At 41.0% G+C, this 22,466-nt stretch overlaps 5 protein-coding genes and 1 long non-coding RNA gene across 8 annotated transcripts; 4 read left to right on the top strand and 2 right to left on the bottom strand.

Moving 5' to 3' along the window:
• The first annotated feature begins 63 nt into the window (after nucleotides 1-63).
• On the top strand, nucleotides 64-8,812 carry LOC114832772. The gene is made up of 13 exons (XM_034290786.1): nucleotides 64-171; nucleotides 523-589; nucleotides 735-823; nucleotides 908-1,045; nucleotides 1,447-1,561; nucleotides 4,571-4,605; nucleotides 5,307-5,465; nucleotides 6,694-6,710; nucleotides 6,965-7,038; nucleotides 7,192-7,286; nucleotides 7,760-7,894; nucleotides 8,390-8,528; nucleotides 8,626-8,812. Exons 2-13 carry the CDS (start codon nucleotides 532-534, stop codon nucleotides 8,694-8,696), a joined length of 1,125 nt encoding a protein of 374 aa, XP_034146677.1. The 5' UTR covers nucleotides 64-171; nucleotides 523-531; the 3' UTR covers nucleotides 8,697-8,812.
• LOC117593861 lies at nucleotides 2,352-3,312 on the top strand. Its single transcript, XR_004575323.1, has 4 exons — nucleotides 2,352-2,427; nucleotides 2,640-2,739; nucleotides 3,019-3,130; nucleotides 3,228-3,312. It is a non-coding gene; the product is annotated as an uncharacterized LOC117593861 (long non-coding RNA).
• LOC117593859 (ladderlectin-like) lies at nucleotides 4,626-6,710 on the top strand. Of its 2 annotated transcripts, none has more exons than XM_034290329.1 (3): nucleotides 4,626-5,133; nucleotides 5,307-5,465; nucleotides 6,626-6,710. In XM_034290329.1, the coding sequence occupies exons 1-3, from the start codon at nucleotides 5,014-5,016 to the stop codon at nucleotides 6,632-6,634; spliced, it is 288 nt and encodes a 95-aa protein (XP_034146220.1). In that variant the 5' UTR covers nucleotides 4,626-5,013; the 3' UTR covers nucleotides 6,635-6,710. The 2 variants fall into 2 exon arrangements, with proteins under 2 accessions (XP_034146220.1, XP_034146219.1); XM_034290328.1 differs by lacking the exon at nucleotides 6,626-6,710 and adding an exon at nucleotides 5,749-6,105.
• A 557-nt stretch (nucleotides 8,813-9,369) lies between the features above and the next one.
• LOC109615024 (ladderlectin-like) lies at nucleotides 9,370-11,060 on the top strand. The gene is made up of 6 exons (XM_034290317.1): nucleotides 9,370-9,475; nucleotides 9,794-9,866; nucleotides 10,017-10,105; nucleotides 10,192-10,329; nucleotides 10,720-10,834; nucleotides 10,928-11,060. The coding sequence occupies exons 2-6, from the start codon at nucleotides 9,803-9,805 to the stop codon at nucleotides 10,993-10,995; spliced, it is 474 nt and encodes a 157-aa protein (XP_034146208.1). The 5' UTR covers nucleotides 9,370-9,475; nucleotides 9,794-9,802; the 3' UTR covers nucleotides 10,996-11,060.
• Nucleotides 11,061-13,462: 2,402 nt separating this feature from the next.
• Nucleotides 13,463-14,982, bottom strand: LOC114830366 (ladderlectin-like). Its single transcript, XM_034290322.1, has 6 exons — nucleotides 14,905-14,982; nucleotides 14,648-14,723; nucleotides 14,385-14,473; nucleotides 14,159-14,296; nucleotides 13,673-13,784; nucleotides 13,463-13,571 (listed from the first exon to the last, which is right to left on the bottom strand). Exons 2-6 carry the CDS (start codon nucleotides 14,709-14,711, stop codon nucleotides 13,504-13,506), a joined length of 471 nt encoding a protein of 156 aa, XP_034146213.1. The 5' UTR covers nucleotides 14,712-14,723; nucleotides 14,905-14,982; the 3' UTR covers nucleotides 13,463-13,503.
• Nucleotides 14,983-20,006: 5,024 nt separating this feature from the next.
• LOC109615052 (ladderlectin-like) lies at nucleotides 20,007-21,628 on the bottom strand. Of its 2 annotated transcripts, XM_034290325.1 has the most exons (6): nucleotides 21,610-21,628; nucleotides 21,144-21,219; nucleotides 20,907-20,993; nucleotides 20,683-20,820; nucleotides 20,186-20,300; nucleotides 20,007-20,093 (listed from the first exon to the last, which is right to left on the bottom strand). In XM_034290325.1, exons 2-6 carry the CDS (start codon nucleotides 21,153-21,155, stop codon nucleotides 20,026-20,028), a joined length of 420 nt encoding a protein of 139 aa, XP_034146216.1. In that variant the 5' UTR covers nucleotides 21,156-21,219; nucleotides 21,610-21,628; the 3' UTR covers nucleotides 20,007-20,025. The 2 variants fall into 2 exon arrangements, with proteins under 2 accessions (XP_034146216.1, XP_034146217.1); XM_034290326.1 differs by lacking the exon at nucleotides 21,610-21,628 and having other exon boundaries at nucleotides 21,144-21,237.
• Nucleotides 21,629-22,466: the final 838 nt, after the last annotated feature.

Here is a 22,466-nt window from a genome sequence, read left to right as displayed (position 1 = left end):
CTTAATTAGGAGCACCTGGGACAAATCCAGCCCAGTAATCCAGGATAATCATCTCACCTGTTTCAGGTCCTTAAAAAGGAGAGGAGATACAGAACTCACATCACAGGTAGATTCAGTGGAGAGAGCTGAAGTGGGCTTAACAAGTGAAGTGTTAACTGGTGATTTCAGAAGGTGAGAGGTCAACAGGTGTCATTCTTATTCCACTGTTTGCCTTTATATCAAATGACGCTGTTCCCTGTGAGGTGAATTTAATGTCCTGGTTAAAGTGATGACCAGTGTTCCACTCTAGTGGAAAAGATAGTATTGACTTTGTTTTTTCAGTACATTCTTAACAACTGAATAATACATTCTGTGGTAAGTCTGGACAGAACCTAAAATGTTGATGTTCTATAGTACATTTTGAGCTTCTGTGGTGAAAACATCCCACTTGGAGGGTTAAGTCTTTTAGTCAGGATCAGTTTCCTCTTGCCAGTTTCAGCAAGTCTTTTGATGACAACTGGTCTTTGTCTTGTGTTCTCTTAGGATTACATCATGGGAGTGATAATGGTTTTCCTGCTTCTCATTGCTACATTTTCTCTGGGAGATGCGAGTAAGAGGGTTCCCCTTTTCTCAACAATATGACTGACTGGTCTATACAATATTGACTGGTTTAATGCCGCTTGTGGATCAGTTTTGATTCTTAAATGTTTCTTGGTCACATGTAGCTGAGTGTTTTACTTACTTTGGTCTTACAGGGCCATCCAGATGTAATCGGGGATGGCAAAAGTTTGGATCCCGCTGCTTCCGTTTTGAAGAGACTCTGAGGTCATGGACTGAGGCAGAGGTAGCCGTCTCACCCTAGATATTTGTGTGGAAACACTACTGCATATTCCTGGTTTATTAACTTTGTCCATCTTTGCCTTTTTAGCGTCACTGTCAGTCTCTTGGTGGACACCTGGCCTCAGTACACAGCTGGAAGGAGTCTAGGTTCCTGGAGACGTTGTCTGTAGGCTCACCTTTGACCTGGATTGGAGGAAATGATGGTGGTCGGCCAGAGTTGAGAAAGGTACTTCGTCTGACTGGTGTAACAAACGCGCTTCATCGGCATGACCACAGTTAGAAACACTCCACAGGGACAGTCTTGCTCCCAGATATGTAAGGTCATTAGGTATACATGGAAATGGGTCTACAGGATGCTTGTGATGTCAAATCTGTTTGAAATATTGTGTGATGTCTTCAATAGCCTGTTCAGTTGACCAGTACTGTAGTTTAATGATGTCAATGTGAGCCAGTCTGTGTTTTTGGGACACCATAATATAGATGTTTGTTGATTTGGACTGAACAGGTTAACCGTCTTAGTGTTTCTATAGCTTTCCAAATGGATTGGTGTTCTGTGGTAGTTGCTAGTGTAGTTGATGAATGCCTAAATGTCATGGGTGTGATGGTGAAACCTACACTTCTCCACAGGACAGGCGCTGGTCCTGGACTGATGGATCTGGATTTAATTACCATGAATGGGCACAAGGGGAACCCAACAACTATAATGGTGTCAGAGAGCCGTGTATTCAGATGAACTTTGGAGGTACAGTCATTCACTTGTCCATCAGTCACATCTAACTTGACAGTTCTTTGAATCCTGTGTATGTGGGTGTTATTTTTACTGTTTTCTTTGAAGAAAAACATCGCTGGAACGACGAAGTCTGTGAGAAGCGCTTTGCATCAGTCTGCTCCAGAAGCCATTAAATCAACTTGTTGCTGTGACATCGTCCTGTTGAATGATGTGTTTGTCAATAAAACACCTGAACACATTTCTTGGCATTTGGGTTAATTTTACAAGTCATGTCCTTGAGGGTTGTTCCAGAATCTAGAATGTGTCAGTTAGGGTTTTGAGTTAAGGTACAGTTAGGATTAAAGTTATTAAATCAAATACTGAGTCAGAGCATCAACAAAAACCCTTCTCGGAATGTGAAATGTTCCCCAATACTAATCTAGGCAATGTATGATCTGTTAAATGAGGCTGTGTTCAGGAAGTACAATTTAGTCTTTCTTAATATTATGTAGAAGTCACATTTTTCAGTGCAGATCTGACTGGTCAAAGAAATCACCTTTTCTACCTTGCCAAAAAGACCAGGGGAGCTGTCAATTTCATGCTCATTGTCCTCTGTCCTAAAAAGTTGTTGGATGAGAACCTTCTCCCTTAAGGGTTTTAAGACAGCCCGGAGAGAGGACGTGAGCAATAAATTGAGAATGGAAAATGAATATTTCACCTTTCCAATAATCAGTTTACAATAGGAACACCTGGGGTAAAGCCAGCCTAGCAATCAAGAACATTCATCTCACCTGTGTCTGGTCCTTAAAAAGGAGAGCAGTGACACAAAACTCACATCACAGGGAGGCTCAGTGAAAAAGTTTGTAGAGGTCTTAAGTGAGAACTGACAATTTCAGAAGGTGAGAGGTCAACAGGTCTGATTACACTGTCTTTATGCCAGATGACACTAGTCCCTGTTTGGTGAATTTAGTGTCCTGGTTAAAGTGATGATTACAGTGATCTTCGGCTGAGATGGTTGTTAGTGTAATATTGACTTAATTTTGATAAGAACTGGTATTTGTCTTGTTACCCAGTTATTTTACAACCACTAATTTAGATATTTTTCTTACAGTTGTCTTACAGGGCCACACAGGTGCCCTGGGGAATGGCGCCAGTTTGGTTCCCATTTTGTCATTTTCGATGAGACTCCATGATCTTGGGCGGATGTGGAGGTAGCCCCCTAACTCTAGCCTGGGGTGGATAAACATGACCGCACATCACTGGTTAAATGACATGATGTTAAAATGATGTTAATGTAGTTTGTCTGCAAATAATACACAATGATGTTTATTGAGAAACCATTTCAGGTTAGTGTTCTCATTTTTCGGTTTCTGAAGACCAACAGTCTATAGCATTACTAATGCATCTGCATTTTGTAGTAACCTATGTTCTTTCTGAATACAAATGTCATGTCTTTGCATTGCTACTGAGACCTCACTGCTTCTCTACAGTACAAGAGCTGGTCCTGGACTGATGGCTCTGGATTTAATTACCGACAGTGGGCAGAAGGAATGCCTAACAACTCTATTGCTGGACAGTCGTGTATTCAGATGAATACTGGAGGTACAGTCATTCACTGATACATTTGTCAAATCTCACTTGAGAGTTCATTGACTACTCGTCTGAGATTTGGGAGTAATGTCTACTGTTTTCTTTGAAGATAAACATCGCTGGAACAATGAAGTCTGTGAAAAGCCCTTTGCTTCTGTCTACTCACAAAGCGATTGAAATCAATTGTTGCTGTCATGTTTACCTATTGATTGTTGTGGTTGTCAATAAAACAGCTGAACTCTACTGTCATGGGTTATTTAACTTAATAATCATTGTCCTTAAGGGTTAGTTTCAGGGTCTAGAATGTGGCACAGTTCAACATTTTAAATATCTTGACATTCAACTTAACATCAATCTGAATGGCTTTCCATGTGTGGGGTGAAATATTTGAAAGCAGTTTCATCCAGTCCTGAATAGACCCACTGCGTCTGCAGCACTGTCCAGTCCTCTTTTATTTGTGCCACTTTGAATCTCTCGGAAGTTATTCCCCAACACCATTCCTCCAAGTCATTCCGCTCTGCCACTGCAGGCTTCATCCCGATCCAAGCTGCGGAGTTTTGGAGACGGGGCTTTTTCACGGGCTGCTCCAAGACTTTGGAATGCGCTCCCATAATTCATCCAGGACTCCCAATCTGTTGCCATCTTCATCCACCACCTCAAGTCTCCTCTGTTCAAACAAGCCTATCCCCAGCCCTATGTTATTTGACCCAACCCCCTTTTTTGTTTCATAAAATCACTATTAAGGGTAGTAATTTTGGGGTCAACTAAAGTATGGTTAGAGTTAAATTTTTGTTGAAGATCAGTACATAATCTGTAAGAGAATCAACCAACTCTTTTGGGACTCTGCCAAGATAGGTGTTGATAACATTTTTAATGGAAGATCTGTCAGATGAGGCTGCATTCAGTCAGGCAGCATCATTTGTTTTGTCTTATTAGTAGACAGATCACAAGAGATCTTTTTGGTCTGTATTTTTCATAGTTGATCAAATCAGTTAGAGACAAATGTTCCACTTCGCTGAAAAAAAAGAAGGGGGGAGCTTTCAATTTAATGATCATTGTGTCCTCTCCTAAAACCCCATTGGATGAGAAAACCCTTCCCTTGTTACCTCCTCCAATGGGTTTTAGGACTGAGAATGACAAAACAGGAAAAGGAGTCAGTTTACCAAGACTTATTTAGGAGCACCTGTGATAAAGCTTTCCCAGCAATCCAGGACATTCATCTCACCTGTGTCTGGTCCTTAAAAAGGAGTGGAGAGTGACTCAGAGTATTGAGAGATGCAGTTGTGACTTTTTAGGGCTTCTTAATCAGGTAATTTGTACTGCATGCTGGAAGACATTAGGGAACTGCTTCACTTGCCTGCATTAATGTGACTTCTGACATTTTTTGTCTCATTCTTCATCTGGTTTTCAGAGTTTTCTCACTGTGACCATGTTAATTGTTCTGCTTCTCAGTGCTGTCTTTGCTCTGGGTGATGCGGGTGATGGGGGTAAATGGATCCACTTACATGTTTCCATAAATACAAGTCCACATTTTGTCTGGCAGATGGGAACAGGAATGATGGATGTGTCAACTTTATTCTGTGCATTTTTAAGCTGTGTCCTTGAAAGTGATCTGACAACATTGTGTTGACCAGGTTCAGACTGTTCAGTTATTGTTCTTGGTTTCTAGAAAGAAATGGTGATGAAACAAACCCTTTAGTGTATTCTCTAATTTGTACTTGTCATTCTTCAAACCCATTGGACAAGGTCTGGGGGAGGGACTTAATTTTGTCCAATAGGCTGTATGGGATATGTTGAAGGGGCCACTAGTTCCATTTCCGTTACTCTCCCTATAGTTTCCCTCAGTCTTCACAGCACATACTTACTGTTTCATTATAGTGGATGTGAAGTGATGAATGAACACATTTGACTGGGATTTGTTCTCAGGTAAGTGCAAGTGTCCAAAAAGATGGTTTGAGTTTCAGTCACAGTGCTTCCTGATTGACAAGATGGTGAGGACCTGGCGTGAAGCAGAGGTAACACTGTTCTGTGAATTAACTTAAGTCAAGTTCCTGAGAGACCTTTCCATAAGTTTAAGGCTTTTCACCTCGAAGCCTGGTCTTTTGTTACTCCCAGCACAAGGTTTGATAATTCACAGTGAAACTGTACAATGAACTTGTTCTTTGTCCTGGTCTACCTCTTATTCTAGCACAACTGTGTGTCTCTGGGCTGGAATCTAGAGTCTGAGCATGATTCCGACAGCTACTCTGGACACTTGGCATCGGTGCACAACCCTGAGGAATTCCAGTTCCTGCAGGAACTAACACAGACTGTGAGCCTCCCGCTCTGGATTGGAGGTTCAGCCCAGGTAGAGTATATTTGGACTGACTCACTAGGAACACGTGAAGTCTAGTGTTACATCTCAATTCAAATGTAGGTTTAGAGGATCTTTTGAGCCGTGTCTACACCTGAATCATTCTTGACTGTCAGGATACAGGGACTCTGACCAAAATTGCTAGTGGAATCTGCACATTTTGGGAGTAGTTTTTAATTCATGTGCAGGTGGTAGTGGGACGATTCAGGATGTGCTTGCTGTAGGTAACTTCCACTTATGTATGCAAGCTATATCTGATACATTTCTTATTTTTCAGAGAAACATAGGTGGAATGATGCAATGTGTTGAATGAAGTTTCCTTCCCTGTGTTCTCTAAGGACAGAGTAGATCTGGCAGAATCAGATTTCAGTGTCTCTGAACACTAGGGATAATCACAGGCATGAATGTTTGTGTATGCTCCTGATTTGACTAATAAAACAAGTGCACACATTCCTCTTGCCAGAATTATTGCCTCCATGATACTGCTCTGCATTAATCTTTATATCTTCTATACAATGCAAACCTACAATCTGAGGTGGTTCTTTGTGAACTGGAGAGGGAGGACCATGTGCTTATGATTAAAATGAGTTTAAAATGGCACAGGGGGCAATGAATATTCTGCACACTACCCAGGGTCTGTAAATGGCTTAATGTGTTAATGAAACCAGGTAGGTCCCAGTTTGACTTTACATCTTCCTCCAGTTTTGTCTTCAATTACTGTGGCTAACAGGCAATACAACTAGGTATATGGACTGCTCCAGTTAGCATGTCTGCTGGCTGATGCCTCACCAGTAATTTGACAGGCTTGACTGGAAATGGGAAGGCTATAGTGAACAATTTCCACAACTCTACATTCATGAACAAAGCTTTTCTAGACAACCAAAATGGACAACATTTAGGCAATGAAAGAGAACTGACTTAAGTGCAATTTCTTTCTGGAACATTCAGGAATGTGCCAGCTGATCACAAGTTTCTCTGGCATTTGTTAGTCATCTCACCTCTTAAAGACCAATCTTTCTGCTGAAGGTTTTGAGGCAAAAGCTGTGATTGAGCCCTTGCCTGGAACACAGGAGCCAAACACTTTTCAATTAATAAAATACCTAATTAGGAGCACCAGGGAAATCAAACCTGGGCATTCATTCCACCTGTGACAGGACCTTTAAAAGAAGCAGTAGGCAGTGAGAAGCTGTGAAGACCCTTGCAGAGAACCAAAGTGAAGTAACCTGTGGTGCTTAAACGGTGAGTGTTCTGTTTCTGTCTGCTTCCCAAGCGAAGCCCTGAAGGTCTTGTAGAAAGTGATCCACTTTAGGTGGTTGACGATATGAAGACTTAGCCATGGTTAGTTGCCTCTGACATGGTAGTCCTGAAATACACTGGGTGTGGTGGCAGATGTCAGCTGGGACAGCAACTGTTGGTCAGCAGCAGGATTGCATTCTGATCGTTCAGATGTGTGGCTGTAGAATAAACTAGTATTTGTCAACCTGCGTTCTCAGGACACTCACCATGCTGACCCTGACTGTGATCCTGCTTCTCAGTGCCCCCTTCACGCTGGCTGGCACAAAGGAGGGTAATTCCTTCATTGCTTCTGTGTTTCTAACATTACAGGGTGTGATCTGACTAGTACATGAACATTGTAACTTAAGGTCATTTGTAGTTAAGTCTGGACTCTACTTTAAATCCTGCTGGAGCTACAAACACATCCTGTATCCTCTCCTTACAGGGTCACAGAACAAACCATGCCGACAAGGATGGGTGAAATTTCAATCCCGCTGCTTTCAGTTTATTAGGACTCCCAGAACATGGATGGAGGCAGAGGTACAACATCACTCTGAACTTCCCCTCTGAATGTAGAGATTCTGTTGAAATTAACCTGCTCATCCAGTTGGACATTTCCTTTATGTGCATCTAAAAAGGTGAAAACGCAAACAAGGCACTCATGTGGATTTCAAAGATAAAATGCCTTTGTGTTGGCTAGATAATACTATAAATACACTATGCAGTGTTTGACACCATGATAAAGGTGTTTTTACACTAATCGGTGTACATTCTCTGCTGTTTGTCTATCATCTCCACTCCAAGTGCACCTGTGGAGGTGTATCATTTTTGAATACCTGACATGATCCTGTTACAACGTTGTATATTGTATCCTGTTGATTTAATAAATAAGCCAGTGGTTAAGACCAACAGTATTACACTGTTTCAAATGGTGTTAGTGGTTGTGGCCAAATTTAAATAACATGTAAAAAGACTAGCCAACCAATGTTTAATGAGGTCTTCTCTACCTATAGAGCCACTGTCTCACCCTTGGGGCCAACCTGGTGTCAGTTCACAGCCCAGAGGAGTCCCACTTTCTATTGCAGTTGACAGATGGTTCCCCTGCCTGGATTGGGGCCTCTGATGCTGTCCAGGCACACTTTGTAAAGGTACCCTGTTTTCTGTTAAAGAGTTAATGGAACAGTGACTTGAAAGGGGCTTCACCTGAACTGGCATTGTCCTATAGTGGACTAGTACCCAAGTAATGACATTTTTTGTCTTGGACCAGGATCGTGTCCAGCACCGTTCTGGCCCATTTTGCAATTTGGTGTTCTACATTTCAAATATTGTTGTCCTCTATCAGACCCTCTTATCCAGAGCTACAGTGCTTGTGTGGGTAGTGGTGAATGCAGGCTTTCTCAATGCTACCTTGTCCCCTGCTACCAATACATGGGACCCATTTTTAGATTAAATCGTTGTAGACTTGGGGCAAGAATCTACCATCAAATCAAGGGCCTTTAAAATCCATCACTTTCTGCTAATTGGTTTTCAACAGGGCCGGTCTACATGTTACTGCTGATGCGATGGGAAATCTTGCACTTTGTGCTAGAAGACCTATGTGTCTGAGTTCGTACGCTAAGAAAGCGCACCTTGTTTTGATACTGAGCCCATTCACCACTTTCCAACAGAACAGACAATGGTTCTGGAGTGATGGCTCCACATTTGGTTACCAGAACTGGGCTAAAGGAGAACCAAACAACTTTAATAGCACCAGAGAACCATGTATTGAGATGAACTATGGAAGTAAGCCCACCACCATCTACTATCACATCAATTTTTTCACAATATATTACTGCATAATTGAGTGTCTAATTCAAGGTTCTATTGTTTCCTTTTAAAGAAGAACATCGCTGGAATGATAATATTTGTGACAAAACATTTTCTTCTGTGTGCTTATTAAAAACAAGTTGAATCAACTGGAACCAACAATGCATCTTCAATGAACACACTATGCTGAAGTTGAACGCTGAATTATCTGCTGTAAATGTTTGTTCTGAAGGGATGTTGCTGACATTAAATGGTCTACACACATTTTTTGAATTTTCATAACTGCCTTGCATCCCTTAAAGATTCCTACAAAAATCTACAATAAAAAATGTATAATAATCTAGGCATGTTGTTTTTGTAGATCTTTTTTTATTTCATAAAATTGGTTGTCTTCCTAAGTGACATTGTTTGGCAGAATACAGCACCTGATTGAGCCTTTTTCCAACCCCTGCTGTTTTCCAGAGGTAGAGTACTGGAAATATTTTTGGGAAACTGATTTTTAGGCAGTATCCTTTCCACTATATCTATTTCCTTTTTTGTACGTATTTTGTCTTATTGAATATGAGACAACATTCCTGTAAGATACATAATATCAAAGTCAATCTCTTTCACCCCAGAACCCATCACAATGCATTTTGGCAATGGAGTACACTGACCTGGGATAGGACTTCTACTGTGGTCAGTTTTCAATTTAATCCTTAAGTATTAAATTGAGATGGTCAAGAGTTGTTCACATATCAGTTTACAAAGACTTAATTAGGAGCACCTGTGACAAAGCCTGCCCAGTAATCAAGGACATTCATCTCCCCTGTGTCAGGTCCTTAAGAAGGAGAGGAGCTACAGGACTCACATCACAGGATGACTCAGTGGAGTTTTTAGAAGAGGCCTTAACAAGTGGTGTGATAAACTGAGGTGCTCAGAAGGTGAGTGTTCAACAGGTGTCATTCTAACTAAAGTGTGTCTTAATTCTGAATGACAATATGTTCCTTATGTTGTGGCTCCTGGTTAAAATTACCCAGACTCAATTAAGATTGTAATGAAAATTGAAATACTACTGGAACTCCAGCAACTTTCATTACAATCTTAATTGAGGCCTGGTAATGAAACTTGGTGGAACTGGACAGATGTTGGTGTTCTATAGCAAAATGTTTTTGGCACAAACAAATTATTTTAGTCATGGTCATTTTCTTTTTGCCGGTTAGTAAGGCTTCTGACAGGAACTGGTCTTCATCTGTTTTCAGGACATCACCATGGGGGTGTTAACGATGTTCCTGCTTCTCAGTGCTGCTTTTTCTTTGGGAGATGCATGTTTTAGTAAGGACTCCCCTCATATTTCAACATGGTGTCATTTAGTAGTTTAATGCAGTTTGTAGCTCCAACTTGTTTATTGTAAACTAAGACAACAGGGTACATTCAAAAACGCAATCAGCCATTTAGACTGGTCAATATCTTACTGTTTTACAGGGCCACACAGATGTAATCGGGGATGGCACCAGTTTGGATCCCGCTGCTTCCGTTTTGAAGAGATTCTGAGGTCATGGACTGAGGCAGAGGTAGCCGTCTCACCCTAGATGTTTGGGTGTGGAAACACTACTGCATATTCCTGGTTTAATGACTTTGTCCATCTTTGCCTCTTTAGCGTCACTGTCAGTCTCTTGGTGGACACCTGGCCTCCGTACACAGCTGGAAGGAGTCTAGGTTCCTGGAGACGTTGACTGTAGGTTCACCTTTGACCTGGATTGGAGGAAATGATGGTGGTCGGCCAGAGTTGACAAAGGTACTTTGTCTGACTGGTGTAACGAAACGCGCTTCATCGGAATGACCACAGTTAGAAACACTCCACAGGGACAGTCTTGCTCCCATATCTGTAAGGTCATTAGGTATACTTGGAAATAGGTCTTCAGGATGCTTGTGATGTCTAATCTGTTTGAAATACTGCGTGATGTCTTCAGCAGCCTGTGTTCAGTTGGCTAGTACCGTAGTGTGTGAGCCAGTCTGTGTTTTGGGACACCATAATATAGATGTTTGTTGATAGGTAACCTGTTTCAGCCCCATCTTACTTTCTATCTTTCCAAATGGATCGGCGTTCTGTGGTAGTTTCCTTGTTGGTAGTTGTTGAATGCCTGAATGTCATGGGTGTGATGCTGAAACCTACACTTCTCCACAGGACAGGAGCTGGTCCTGGACTGATGGATCTGGGTTTAATTACCATGACTGGGCACAAGGGGAACCCAACAACTATAATGGTGTCAGAGAGCCGTGTATTCAGATGAACTTTGGATGTACAGTCATTCACTTGTCCATCAGTCACATCTAACTTGACAGTTCATTGAATTCTTTCTATGTGGGAGTAATTTCTACTGATTCCTTTGAAGATGAACATAGCTGGAACGACGAAGTCTGTGAGAAGCGCTTTGCATCAGTCTGCTCCAGAAGCCATTAAATGAACTTGTTGCTGTGACATCATCCTGTTGAATGTTGTGGTTGTCAATAAAACAGCTGAACACATTTCTTGTGTCATTTGGTTTAATTTTACATGTCATGTCCTTGAGGGTTGTTAGTTCCAGAGTCTAGAATGTGGTAGTTTATGGGCATTTTAATTCAGTTCATTCAATCACAATTCAAGACCCTGAAACTAATGTCTGTACACTACTGCAGCATTGTTTGTGTAATTTCACAATCTAGATGTTGTATAGGTATTTGGTTTTTAGTATAACTTTTTGCTGGTGAGCAATTGCTTGTTGGGTTTAAGCTTAGAATGGCCTGCAGGCCTTAGTTTGTCCCAGCCACCATACTAACACAAACCTTAAGACAATTCTGTCCGGCCCACGGTAGGTAATAGTTGTCAAGGGAAGTAAATTATTCACCAGCCCATTCCTATACTTCTGACTCTGAATTTAAATTTAGACATAATGGACTGACTTAATTATTGCCCTTTTCTGGCCACGATAAAGTCTGCTCCAGAAGCCATAAAATCAACTGTTATTGCTGTGATGTTTTCCTGTTTGAAGTGGTTGTCAATAAAACAGCTGAGCACATTTCTCGTGTCATTTGGCTTAATATTACAGGTCATGTCCTTGAGGGATGTTAGTTCCAGAGTCTAGAATGTGGCAGTTTTATTCTGTCTATTAATTTGACAAACCCAATTTGTCTGTATGCTTGAGCATTGCATATGAAATTACTACCTTATGTACTTCATTTTGAGTTGTAATACACATACTGTCTGCTGATAAGCAACTGCTTGATGGGTTGATGTTTTGAATTAAGGTACAGTTAGGATTAAAGTCATTAAATCAAGTTACTCAGTCTGAGCATCAACAAAAACCCTTCTTGGACTCTGAATATGAAATGTTCCCCAATACCAATCTAGGCAATGTATGATCTGTTAGATGAGGCTGTGTTCAGGCAGTGCAATTTGGTCCCTCAATATTATGTAGAAGTCTGAGTGGTCTAAGTCTTGCTCCCATATCTGTAAGGTCATTGCCTTTACTTGGAAATAGGTCTACAGGATGCTTGTGATGTCAAATCTGTTTGACATATTACGTAATGTCTTCAATAGCCTGTGTTCAGTTGTCCAGTACCGTAGTATAATGATGTCAATGTGAGCCAGTCTGTATGTGTTTTGGGACACATCAATGCCTGTTAATTGGGCTGAACAGGTTACCTGTCTTAGTGTTTCTATAGCTTTCCAAATGGATTGGAGTTCTGTGCTAGTTGCTTGTTCATGAATGCCTAAATGTCATGGGGGTGTGATGCTGAGACCTACACATCTCCACAGGACAGGAGCTGGTCCTGGACTGATGGATCTGGATTTAATTACCATGAATGGGACGAAGGGGTACCCAACAACTATAATGGTGTCTGAGAGCCGTGCATTCAGATTAACTTTGGAGGTACAGTCATTCACTTGTCCATTAGTCACACTTGACAGTGAACTGAATACCTGTCAATATGATGTGGGAGTAAATTCAACTTTCTTTTGAAGATGGAAGGTTTGACCTGTATAGGATTTCTTTCTCTTTGAAGACGTACATTTGGGAGCACAACATTGCGGCGGCATTGTAGGTAACGTTATGACAGAAGTCTACAGATGGGCGGGCCAACCACTGCCTCATTTTGGTTTAAAGGAAGTGCCGTAGGTGAATAAGGCGAATCGTTCTGCTGTTCTCGATTTTTCTCCTAAGAATCAGTGTAGCAGTTACCACCTCTATGCAGCGCCACCACTGCCCCCTACTAGGCAAAAATATGGTTTGCAGAGAAAACTAACAATGAAGGAATTCAATATTAACTAGAAATAACCTAATCCTGTTTGTAGGCTAATTTCAAGTGGGTTACATTTAGCACTTTTCAAAGACACTTTACAATACATACATAAATACAGAGTGCAATGAGAGAAATGGTTGCCAACAAAACAAAAAAGGTGGTTGGGTCAAATAACATAGGGCTGGGGATAGGCTTGTTTGAACAGAGGAGACTTGAGGTGGTGGATGAATATGGCAACAGGTTTGGAGTCCTGGATGAATTGTAGAAGTGCATTCCAAAGTCTTGGAGCAGCCCGTGAAAAAGCCCCGTCTCCAAAGCTCCGCAGCTTGGATCGAGGGATGATAAGGAGGCCCACAGTGGCAGAGCGGAATGACTTGGAGGATTAACTTCCGAGAGATAGGGTGGCACAAATAAAAGAGGACTGGACAGTGCTGCAGACGCAGTGGGTCTACTCAGGACTGGATGAAACTGCTTTCAAATATTTTGCCCCACACATGGAAAGCCATTCAGATTGATGTTAAGTTGAATGTCAAGATATTTGAAATGTTAAACTCTGCTACATTCTAGACCCTGAAACTAACCATCAAAGACAATGATTATTAAGTTAAATTACTCATGACAGTAGAGTTCAGCTGTTTCATTGACAACCACAACAATCAATAGGTAAACATGACAGCAACAATTGATTTCAATCGCTTTGTGAGCAGACAGAAGCAAAGGGCTTTTCACAGACTTCATTGGTCCAGCGATGTTTATCTTCAAAGAAAACAGTAGATATTACTCCCAAATCACAGACAATTATTCAATGAACTCACAATTGAGATTTGACAAATGTATCAGTATCAGAATGACTGTACCTCCAAAATTAATCTGAATACATGACTCTCCAGCAATAGAGTTGTTAGGCATTCCTTCTGCCCACTGTCTGTAATTAAATCCAGAGCCATCAGTCCAGGACCAGCTCTTGTACTGTAGAGAAGCAGTGAGGTCTCAGCAGCAATGCAAAGACATGACATTTGTATTCAGAAAGTACACAGGATACTACAAAATGCAGATGCATTAGTAATAGACTGTTGGTCTTCAGAAACAAAATGAGAACACTAATCTGAAATGGTTTCTCAATAAACATCATTGTGTATTATTTGCAGACAAACTACATTAACATCATTTTAAAGTAGTATTGGCCAGGGGACTGAGGTAATTATATTGACATCACAAGCACCCTGTGACATATTTCCAGATATACCCAAACACCTTACTAAACTGGGAGCAAGACTGTCCCTGTGGAGTGTTTCTAACTGTAGTCACTGATAGTGTTTTGTTACACCAGTTTGACGAGGTACCTGTGTCATCTGAGGCTGACCACCATCCGTTCCTCCAATCCAGGTCAAAGGTAAATCTATAGTCAACGCCTGCAGAAATATAGACTCCAGCCAGCTGTGTACTGAGGCCAGGTGTCCACCAAGAGACTGACAGTGGAACTGAAGGAAGAGGCAAAGATGGACAATGTCATTTAACCAGTGATGTGCGGTCGTGTTTATCCACCCCATTCTAGAGTTAGGGGGCTACCTCCGCAGCCGCCCAAGATCTTGGAGTCTCATCGAAAATGACACAATGGGAACCAAACTGGCGCCATTCCCCAGGGCACCTGTGTGGCCCTGTAAGACAACCATAAGAAAAATATCAAAATTAGTGGTTGTACAATGACTGGGTACATTCAAAAACAACATTTACAAGAGCCATGATTAACCTACAAATTGCATTAACTGCTGAATATTTTTCCCCAAACCAGTTAATCACACACTATGCTGAAATATGAAGGCCACTCTTACGCCAATGTGGATCTCCCAGAGAAAAGGCAGCACTGAGCATCAGGAAAATAATCAACCCTGCCATGGTGAGGGATTCCTGAAAGAACAAAACAAATACCAGTTCTTGTCAAAATTAAGTCAATACTACACTAACACTAGCTACCATTTTAACCGAAGATCACTGTAATCATCACTTTAACCAGGACACTAAATTCACCAAACAGGGACTAGTGTCATGTGGCATAAAGACAGTGTAATCAGACCTGTTGACCTCTCACCTTCTGAAATTGTCAGTTATCTCACTTAAGACCTCTACAAATCTCTTCACTGAGCCTCCCTGTGATGTGAGTTTTGTGTCACTGCTCTCCTTTTTGAAGACCTGACACAGATGAGATGAATGTTCTTGATTGCTAGGCAGGCTTGACCAAAGGTGTTCCTATTGTAACCTGATTATTGGAAAGGTGAAGGATTCATTTTGTACATAAGACAGACCAAAGTGTACTGCCTGAACACAGCCTCATCTAACAGATCATACATTGTCTAGATTGGTATTGGGGGAACATTTCATATTCAGGGTCCAACAAGGGTTTTTGTTGATGCTCTGACTCAGTAACTTGATTTAATAACTTTAATCCTAACCATACCTTAACACAAAACCCTAACTGCCACATTCTAGACTCTGGAACAAACAACACTCAAGGACATGACATGTAAAATTAACTCAAATGCCACAAAATGGGTTTAACCACAACATTTAACAGGACGATGTCACAGCAAAAAGTTCCTTTAATGGCTTCTGGAGCAAACTGATACAAAGCATTCCTCACAGACTTCGTCATGGCCAGAAAAGGGCAATACCCATTGTCTAAATTTACAATCAGATTCAGAAGTATAGGAATGGGCTGATGAGTTAGACATCCCTTGACAACTATGACCTACCACAGGCTGGACGGAATTGTCTTAAGGTTTGGGTTAGTATGGTGGCTGGGACAAACTAAGGCCTGCAGGCCACTATTAGCTTAAACCCAACAAGCAATTGCTCACCAGCAGAAAGTATTACTAGAAACCAAATTCCTATGAAACATCTAGATTGTGAAATTTCACAAGTAATGCTGCAGTGGTGTACAGACAAGTATCAGGGTCATGAATTTTGATTAAATGAACTGACTTCAAATGACCATAAACTGCCACATGCTAAACTCTGGAACTAACAACCCTCAAGGACATGTAAAATTAAACCAAATGACACGAGAAATGTGTTCAGCTGTTTGATTGACAACCACATCATTCAACAGGAAGACGTCACAGCAACAAGTACATTTAATGGCTTCTGGAGCAGACTGATGCAAAGCGCTTCGCACAGACTTCGTCGTTCCAGCGATGTTTTTCTTCAAAGAAAACAGTAAAAATTACTCCCACATAGACAGGATTCAATGAACTGTCAAGTTCGATGTGACTGATGGACAGGAATGACTATACCTCCAATGTTCATCTGAATACATGGCTCTCTGACACCATTATAGTTGTTGGGTTCCCCTTGTGCCCATTCATGGTAATTAAACCCAGATCCATCAGTCCAGGACCAGCTCCTGTCCTGTGGAGAAGTGTAGGTTTCAGCATCACACCCCCATGGCATTCATGAACAAGTAACTAACATAGAACTCCAATTTATAGAAACGCAGACAGGTAACCTGTTCAGCCCAATAACAGGCATTGATGTATCCCAAAACTCATTCAGACTGCCTCACATTGACATTATACTACGGTACTGGCCAACTGAACACAGGCTATTGAAGACATTACGTAATATTTCAAACAGATTTGACATCACAAGCATCCTGTAGACCCATTTCCAAGTATATCTAATGACCTTACAGATCTGGGAGCAAGACTGTCCCTGTGGAGTGTTTCTAACTGTGGTCATTCTGATGAAGCGCGTTTCGTTACACCAGTCAGACAAAGTACCTTTGTCAACTCTGGCCGACCACCATCATTTCCTCCAATCCAGGTCAAAGGTGAACCTACAGTCAACGTCTCCAGGAACCTAGACTCCTTCCAGCTGTGTACTGAGGCCAGGTGTCCACCAAGAGACTGACAGTGACGCTAAAGAGGCAAAGATGGACAAAGTCATTAAACCAGGAATATGCAGTAGTGTTTCCACACCCAAATATCTAGGGTGAGACAGCTACCTCTGCCTCAGTCCATGACCTCAGAGTCTCTTCAAAACGGAAGCAGTGGGTTCCAAACTGGTGCCATCCCCGATTACATCTGGATGGCCCTGTAAGACCAAAGTAAATAAAACACTAGGCTACATGTGACCAAGACAACAGGGTACATTTAAGAAACATTTCCAAGAATCAAAACGGATCCACAAGGGGCATTAAACCAGTCAATATTGTATAGACCAGTCAGTCACATTGTTGAGAAAAGGGGAACCCTCTTACTCGCATCTCCCAGAGAAAATGTAGCAATGAGAAGCAGGAAACCATTATCACTCCCATGATGTGGGAGTGATAAGAGAACACAAGACAAAGACCAGTTGTCATCAAAAGACTTGCTGAAACTGGCAAGAGGAAACTGATCCTGACTAAAAGACTTAACCCTCCAAGTGGGATGTTTTCACCACAGAAGAAGCTCACAAATGTACTATAGAACATCAACATTTTAGGTTCTGTCCAGACTTACCACAGAATATATTATTCAGTTGTTAAGAATGTAGTGAAAAAACAAAGTCAATACTATCTTTTCCACTAGAGTGGAACACTGGTCATCACTTTATCCAGGACATTAAATTCACCTCACAGGGAACAGTGTCATTTGATATAAAGGCAAACAGTGTAATAAGAATGACACCTTTTGATCTCTCACTTTCTGAAATCACTAGTTACCACTTCACTTGTTAAGCCCACTTCAGCTCTCTCCACTGAATCTCCCTGTGATGTGAGTGCTGTATCTCCTCTCCTTTTTAAGGACCTGAAACAGGTGAGATTATTTTCCTGGATTACTGAGCTGGATTTGTCCCAGATGCTCCTAATTAAGTCTTTAGAAATGTATTATTTGCAATGTCAATACCTTTGTTTCCATCCACTTATTGAACTTGGTTTATGGGCAAAATCTAAAGTTTGCATAAAATGTTGATGCACGTTTCCCAAGCCAATGTGCATTTATATCTAAACTGATTTGTAGCAAACAAAATATGTAAAGATATAAAAAATGGTCAGTTTCCTGCTAAAACACTTTGTCGCATGCATTTTAAATTGTCAAATAAAATATTGGAAATGTTGAGTATTTCCATCGTTAGTTTTCTACTAGAAGTTGATTCGTGCTTAAAAATGTTGTCAACACACTTTGCCCAGTAGCTTTGCCCTGATGGCTGGCCAGCTAGTCCAACCCCCACAAAATGGAGCGACTTCCTGAAGAATGTATTAATATTGGACACGTTTTCATAATTTTTTCATTAGTCAGTTGAACGCCACCGTTCATGTCATCTTCTGAAGGGCATCTGCCATCCAATATTGTTGGTACATTGTTGTATTTAATCAAGAAACACCATAACCTCACCTGCCCGCCAGTAACAACTGTTGGCCGCTTAATATTTTCCTTTCTTTACCCTTCCTAGACACCTGACTAAATTATAACACATGACTGCAAACCTATTACACAAATAATTAGTGATATGTATATATCGTATCCACTGGCATTTCTCGACTAGGTCGACATATGGACAATCCACCTCTGTCGTACAAAGACGTTTGGTCAATGTTTACGAAATCGAATTGGTGCTTTTTCCATCAAGCCTATCGTAAAGTTTTTTCATTCAACAGAACTTTTATGAAAATCAATGCCAGGTGGAAACCTGAAATTAAAAGCTCCCACCGTCTCTGGGTTTACTTTTTCAGCATTGTGAAAAAAAGCTGTAATATTTATCTCAGTAATTGATTTTTGACCAATCAGATCAGAGGGATACACTACGAAGGGTGTTCAACCTACTCAGATTTAACTCGGGGTTATCAAGTGTTTGCCAACCCTGACTTTCCAAAGTGGTGTTAAACCGTACTACGACGGTGATTACGATATTTGTTAGTTGACTCGCTGTTCACTTCCTGGAGTTTGTGCGCGTTCGCTTAAAAGGGGCGCGTTCGACAACGTAAGCTGAGTTTTTGCGCAACGGCTCATGCTCCGTCTTCTTTCCTGGAAGTATGCACGTTTATATAGAAAGGTTATGAGGAGTTCAAAGAAAGATTAACGCCGAAATTATTGTCTTATGTTCTCTGTTTTGGCTTACAGACTCTTCTTTTATTTGTAGTATGAGATGTAAGGACAAGTAAAATAGTCTAAACATGTGAAAGCAAGATAATTCAGTTATGGCCTACATTTCTGAAATTGACCTATTACTCACTCTTATTTAAGATCTACTCCATATAAAGCCTAGGCTGCAGGGCAACCTGAATGAATTTAATGATCAAATACCTGAACATTAATGCTGTCAAATGAATTCCTATTCACATAACCACCCTCATGTTCTCCCAGGGGCGCTCTGATGGTGATATGTGTACAGTCAATAGCATGGAAAATCCCCCTCTGTTATACGTAAAAACGTTTGGTCAATGTTTACAAAATCAAATACATAATTTTTACTTCCCTTCACAACTATTTTATTACCTACTACGGGCCGGATAGAATTACCTTAACCCCAACAAGCAGTTGCTTACCAGCAAATAGTAATACCAATCATCTAGCTGGAAATTGGGACTCAAAGTATAACCTAGTTATTTTTCACATCATCTAATCTCATCAGGTGATCGTTTGATGCAACAGATGACCTGCAATCATTGGTTGATGCATTCAATGTCTTAGGAGGGGAACAGACTCTTGGGTCCTTGGGAGTGACAAAATTTGTTACCAAACATTTGGCAGAATGACCATACCCCAGGAATTGTTGTAGCCCCCCCCCCCCCAATCTAACTGTATATTAGGAAAGAGTCCCACTATGGTAATATGTTTGAGGCTGTAACTCCCTCATCCACCAATATTATCCCAGATATAACTGGCTCCACCCACCCAACCTGTACATCAAAACCACCCCATTCAGACTACAATATAATTCCTATGTAGAAGGAGCTGACATGAACTCTTCAGAGCAGCTTGACAAGTTCAGGAAAACAGAACAAAATACTAACCTAGACTGGATTATGTTCTTGAAATGTCTTATGCAATGCATGAGTGTACAGACAAATTTGGCTGAAGGTCTTGACTGAACTGAATTTAAATGACAAAATAAAACTGCCACATTCTAGACCGTGGAACCCACCAAACAAGGTGGTGATAAAGACAAATGACTCAGCCGTTTAATTGACAACCACAATATTCAACAGCACGATGCCACAGCAACAGTTGATTTAATGATTTCTGGAGCAGACCGAAGCACAGTTCTTTTCACAGACATCATCGTTCCAGCGATGTTGATCTTCAAAATAAAGTCGAATTTACTCCCACATCATACAGACAGGTATTCAATTAACGGTCATGTGTGAATAATGGTCAAGTGAATGACTGTACCTCCAGCGTTCATCTGAATACACGGCTCTCTGACACCATTATAGTTGTTGGGTTCCCCTTCGTCCCATTCATGGTAATTAAATCCAGAGCCATCAGTCCAGGACCAGCTCCTGTCCTGTGGCGATGTGTAGGTCTCAGCATCACACCCATGACATTTAGGCATTCATCAACTACACAAACAACTACCACAGAACACCAATCAATTTGGAAAGCTATAGAAACACTAAGACGGTTAACCTGTTCAGCCCATTCAACAGGCATTAAAGTGTCCCAAAACACAGACATCATTTTACTACAGTCCTGGCCAACTGAACACGGGAGACTGAAGACATTACACAACATTCCAAACAGAACTGACATCACAAGCATCCTGTAGACCTATTTCCAAGTACACCTAATGACCTTACAGATCTGGGAGCAAGACTGTCCCTGTGGAGTGTTTCTAACTGTGGTCTTTCTGATGAAGTGTGTTTTGTTACACCAGTATGAAGAGGTACCTTTGTCAACTCTGGCCAACCACCATCATTTCCTCCAATCCAGGTCAAAGGTGAACCTACAGTCAACGTCTCCAGGAATCTAGACTCCTTCCAGCTGTGTACTGAGGCCAGGTGTCCACCAAGAGACTGACAATGACGCTAAAGAGGCAAAGATGGACAATGTCATTAAACCAGGAATATGCAGTAGTGTTTCCACACCCAAGCATCTAGGGTGAGACGGCTACCTCTGCTTCAGTCCATGACCTGAGTCTCTTCAAATCAGAAGCAGCGGGATCCAAACTGCTGCCATCCCTGATTACATCTGTGTGGCCCTGTAAAACAGTAAGATATTGACCAGTCTAAATGGCTGATTAAGACAACAGGGTACATTGTGGTTTTCAGTTTACAATAAATGAAATTGAGCTACAAACTGCATTAAACTACTAAATGACACCATGTTGAAATATGAGGGGAGTTCTTACTAAAACATGCATCTCCCAAAGAAAAAGCAGCACGGAAAAGCAGGAACATCATTAACACCCCCATGGTGATGTTGTCCTGAAAACAGATGAAGACCAGTTCCTGTCAGAAGCCTTACTAACCGGCAAAAAGAAAATGACCATGACTAAAATAATTTGTACCAAAAACATTTTGCTATAGAACACCAACATCTGTCCAGTTCCACCAAAAGTTTGATAACCAGGACTCAATTAAGATTTTAATGAAAATTGAAATACTACTGGAACTCCAGCAATCATCTCCTCCACAATATTCAGGTGAACTCATCCACAGTGGAGGAGGCGGTTGCCGGAGTTCCAGTAGTATTTCAATTTCCATTACAATCTTAATTGAGTCCTGGTAATTGTAACCAGGAGCCACAACAAGGAATATATTGTCATTCATAATTTAGACACACTTTAATTAGAATGACACCTGCTGAACACTCACCTTCTGAGCACCTCAGTTTATCACACCACTTGTTAAGGCCTTTTCTTACACCTCCACTGAGTCTTCCTGTGAAGACCTGAGATGAATGTCCTTGATTACTGGGCAGGCTTTATCACAGGTGTCCCTAATTAAGTCTTTGTAAACTGATTGTTTGAAATGTGAACGACTCCTTTTCCTTTTTTTGAAGGCTTAAATATAAAACTGACCACAGTAGAAGTCCTATCCCAGGTCAGTGTACGTACGTACACAAAAGGAAATCGATACAGTGGAGAGGAAACTACCTGAAATCAGTTTCCCAAAATTATTTTCATTACTCTACATCTGGAAGATAGCAGGGATGGGAGAGTCACTGAGGGTTGGAAAAAGGCTCAATCATGTTCTGTATTTTGCCAAACAATGTCACACCTGTGTCACAGAGGAAGGAATATATAACCAATTTTCTGATTTTTTTCTACATAAACAACATCACTAGATTAATATACATTTAATTATTGTAGATTTTGGTAGGAATCTTTAAGGCATGCAAGGCTGTTATGAAATATCTTCAGAAAATTTGTATATACCGTTTAATGTCAGCAACATCCCTTAAGAACAAACATTTACAGTAGATAATTCAGCGTTCTACTTCAGCATAGTGTGTTCATTGAAGATGCATTGTTGGTTCCAGTTGATTGATCTTTTTAATAAGCACACAGAAGAAAATGTTCTCACAAATATCATTCCAGCGATGAAAATTAGACACTCAATTCTGCAGTAATGTATTGTGAAATTATTGATGTATTGGTCCAAGACAAAAAATTTCATTACTTGGGTACTAGTCCACTATAGGACAATGTCAGTTCAGGTGAAGCACCTTT

Source organism: Esox lucius, chromosome 24, assembly GCF_011004845.1.
Source record: "Esox lucius isolate fEsoLuc1 chromosome 24, fEsoLuc1.pri, whole genome shotgun sequence".
Taxonomy (NCBI): Eukaryota; Metazoa; Chordata; class Actinopteri; order Esociformes; family Esocidae; genus Esox; species Esox lucius.
Note: the sequence above shows the minus strand (reverse complement) of the source record. Positions and strands in the feature narration are given on the sequence as shown.

Bases quoted from the DNA above. Each gene is read 5' to 3' on its own strand.
- LOC114832772 (XM_034290786.1), top strand. From the start codon at position 532: ATGGGAGTGATAATGGTTTTCCTGCTTCTCATTGCTACATTTTCTCTG. The intron at 1,046-1,446 runs GTACTTCGTCTG...ACTTCTCCACAG, and splicing joins GTCGGCCAGAGTTGAGAAAG to GACAGGCGCTGGTCCTGGAC. The intron at 4,606-5,306 runs GTAAATGGATCC...CTCTTATTCTAG, and splicing joins GGGTGATGCGGGTGATGGGG to CACAACTGTGTGTCTCTGGG.
- LOC117593859 (XM_034290328.1), top strand. From the start codon at position 5,014: ATGAACACATTTGACTGGGATTTGTTCTCAGGTAAGTGCAAGTGTCCA. The intron at 5,134-5,306 runs GTAACACTGTTC...CTCTTATTCTAG, and splicing joins GGACCTGGCGTGAAGCAGAG to CACAACTGTGTGTCTCTGGG. The intron at 5,466-5,748 runs GTAGAGTATATT...CTTATTTTTCAG, and splicing joins GGATTGGAGGTTCAGCCCAG to AGAAACATAGGTGGAATGAT.
- LOC109615024 (XM_034290317.1), top strand. From the start codon at position 9,803: ATGGGGGTGTTAACGATGTTCCTGCTTCTCAGTGCTGCTTTTTCTTTG. The intron at 10,330-10,719 runs GTACTTTGTCTG...ACTTCTCCACAG, and splicing joins GTCGGCCAGAGTTGACAAAG to GACAGGAGCTGGTCCTGGAC. The intron at 10,835-10,927 runs GTACAGTCATTC...ATTCCTTTGAAG, and splicing joins TATTCAGATGAACTTTGGAT to ATGAACATAGCTGGAACGAC.
- LOC114830366 (XM_034290322.1), bottom strand. From the start codon at position 14,711: ATGGCAGGGTTGATTATTTTCCTGATGCTCAGTGCTGCCTTTTCTCTG. The intron at 14,474-14,647 runs GTAAGAGTGGCC...GTTGTCTTACAG, and splicing joins TCTGGGAGATCCACATTGGC to GGCCACACAGGTGCCCTGGG. The intron at 14,297-14,384 runs GTAGCCCCCTAA...CTCTTCCTTCAG, and splicing joins GATCTTGGGCGGCTGCGGAG to TTCCACTGTCAGTCTCTTGG.
- LOC109615052 (XM_034290325.1), bottom strand. The intron at 20,821-20,906 runs GTAGCCGTCTCA...TTGCCTCTTTAG, and splicing joins GGTCATGGACTGAAGCAGAG to CGTCATTGTCAGTCTCTTGG. The intron at 20,094-20,185 runs GTACAGTCATTC...TTTATTTTGAAG, and splicing joins TATTCAGATGAACGCTGGAG to ATCAACATCGCTGGAACGAT.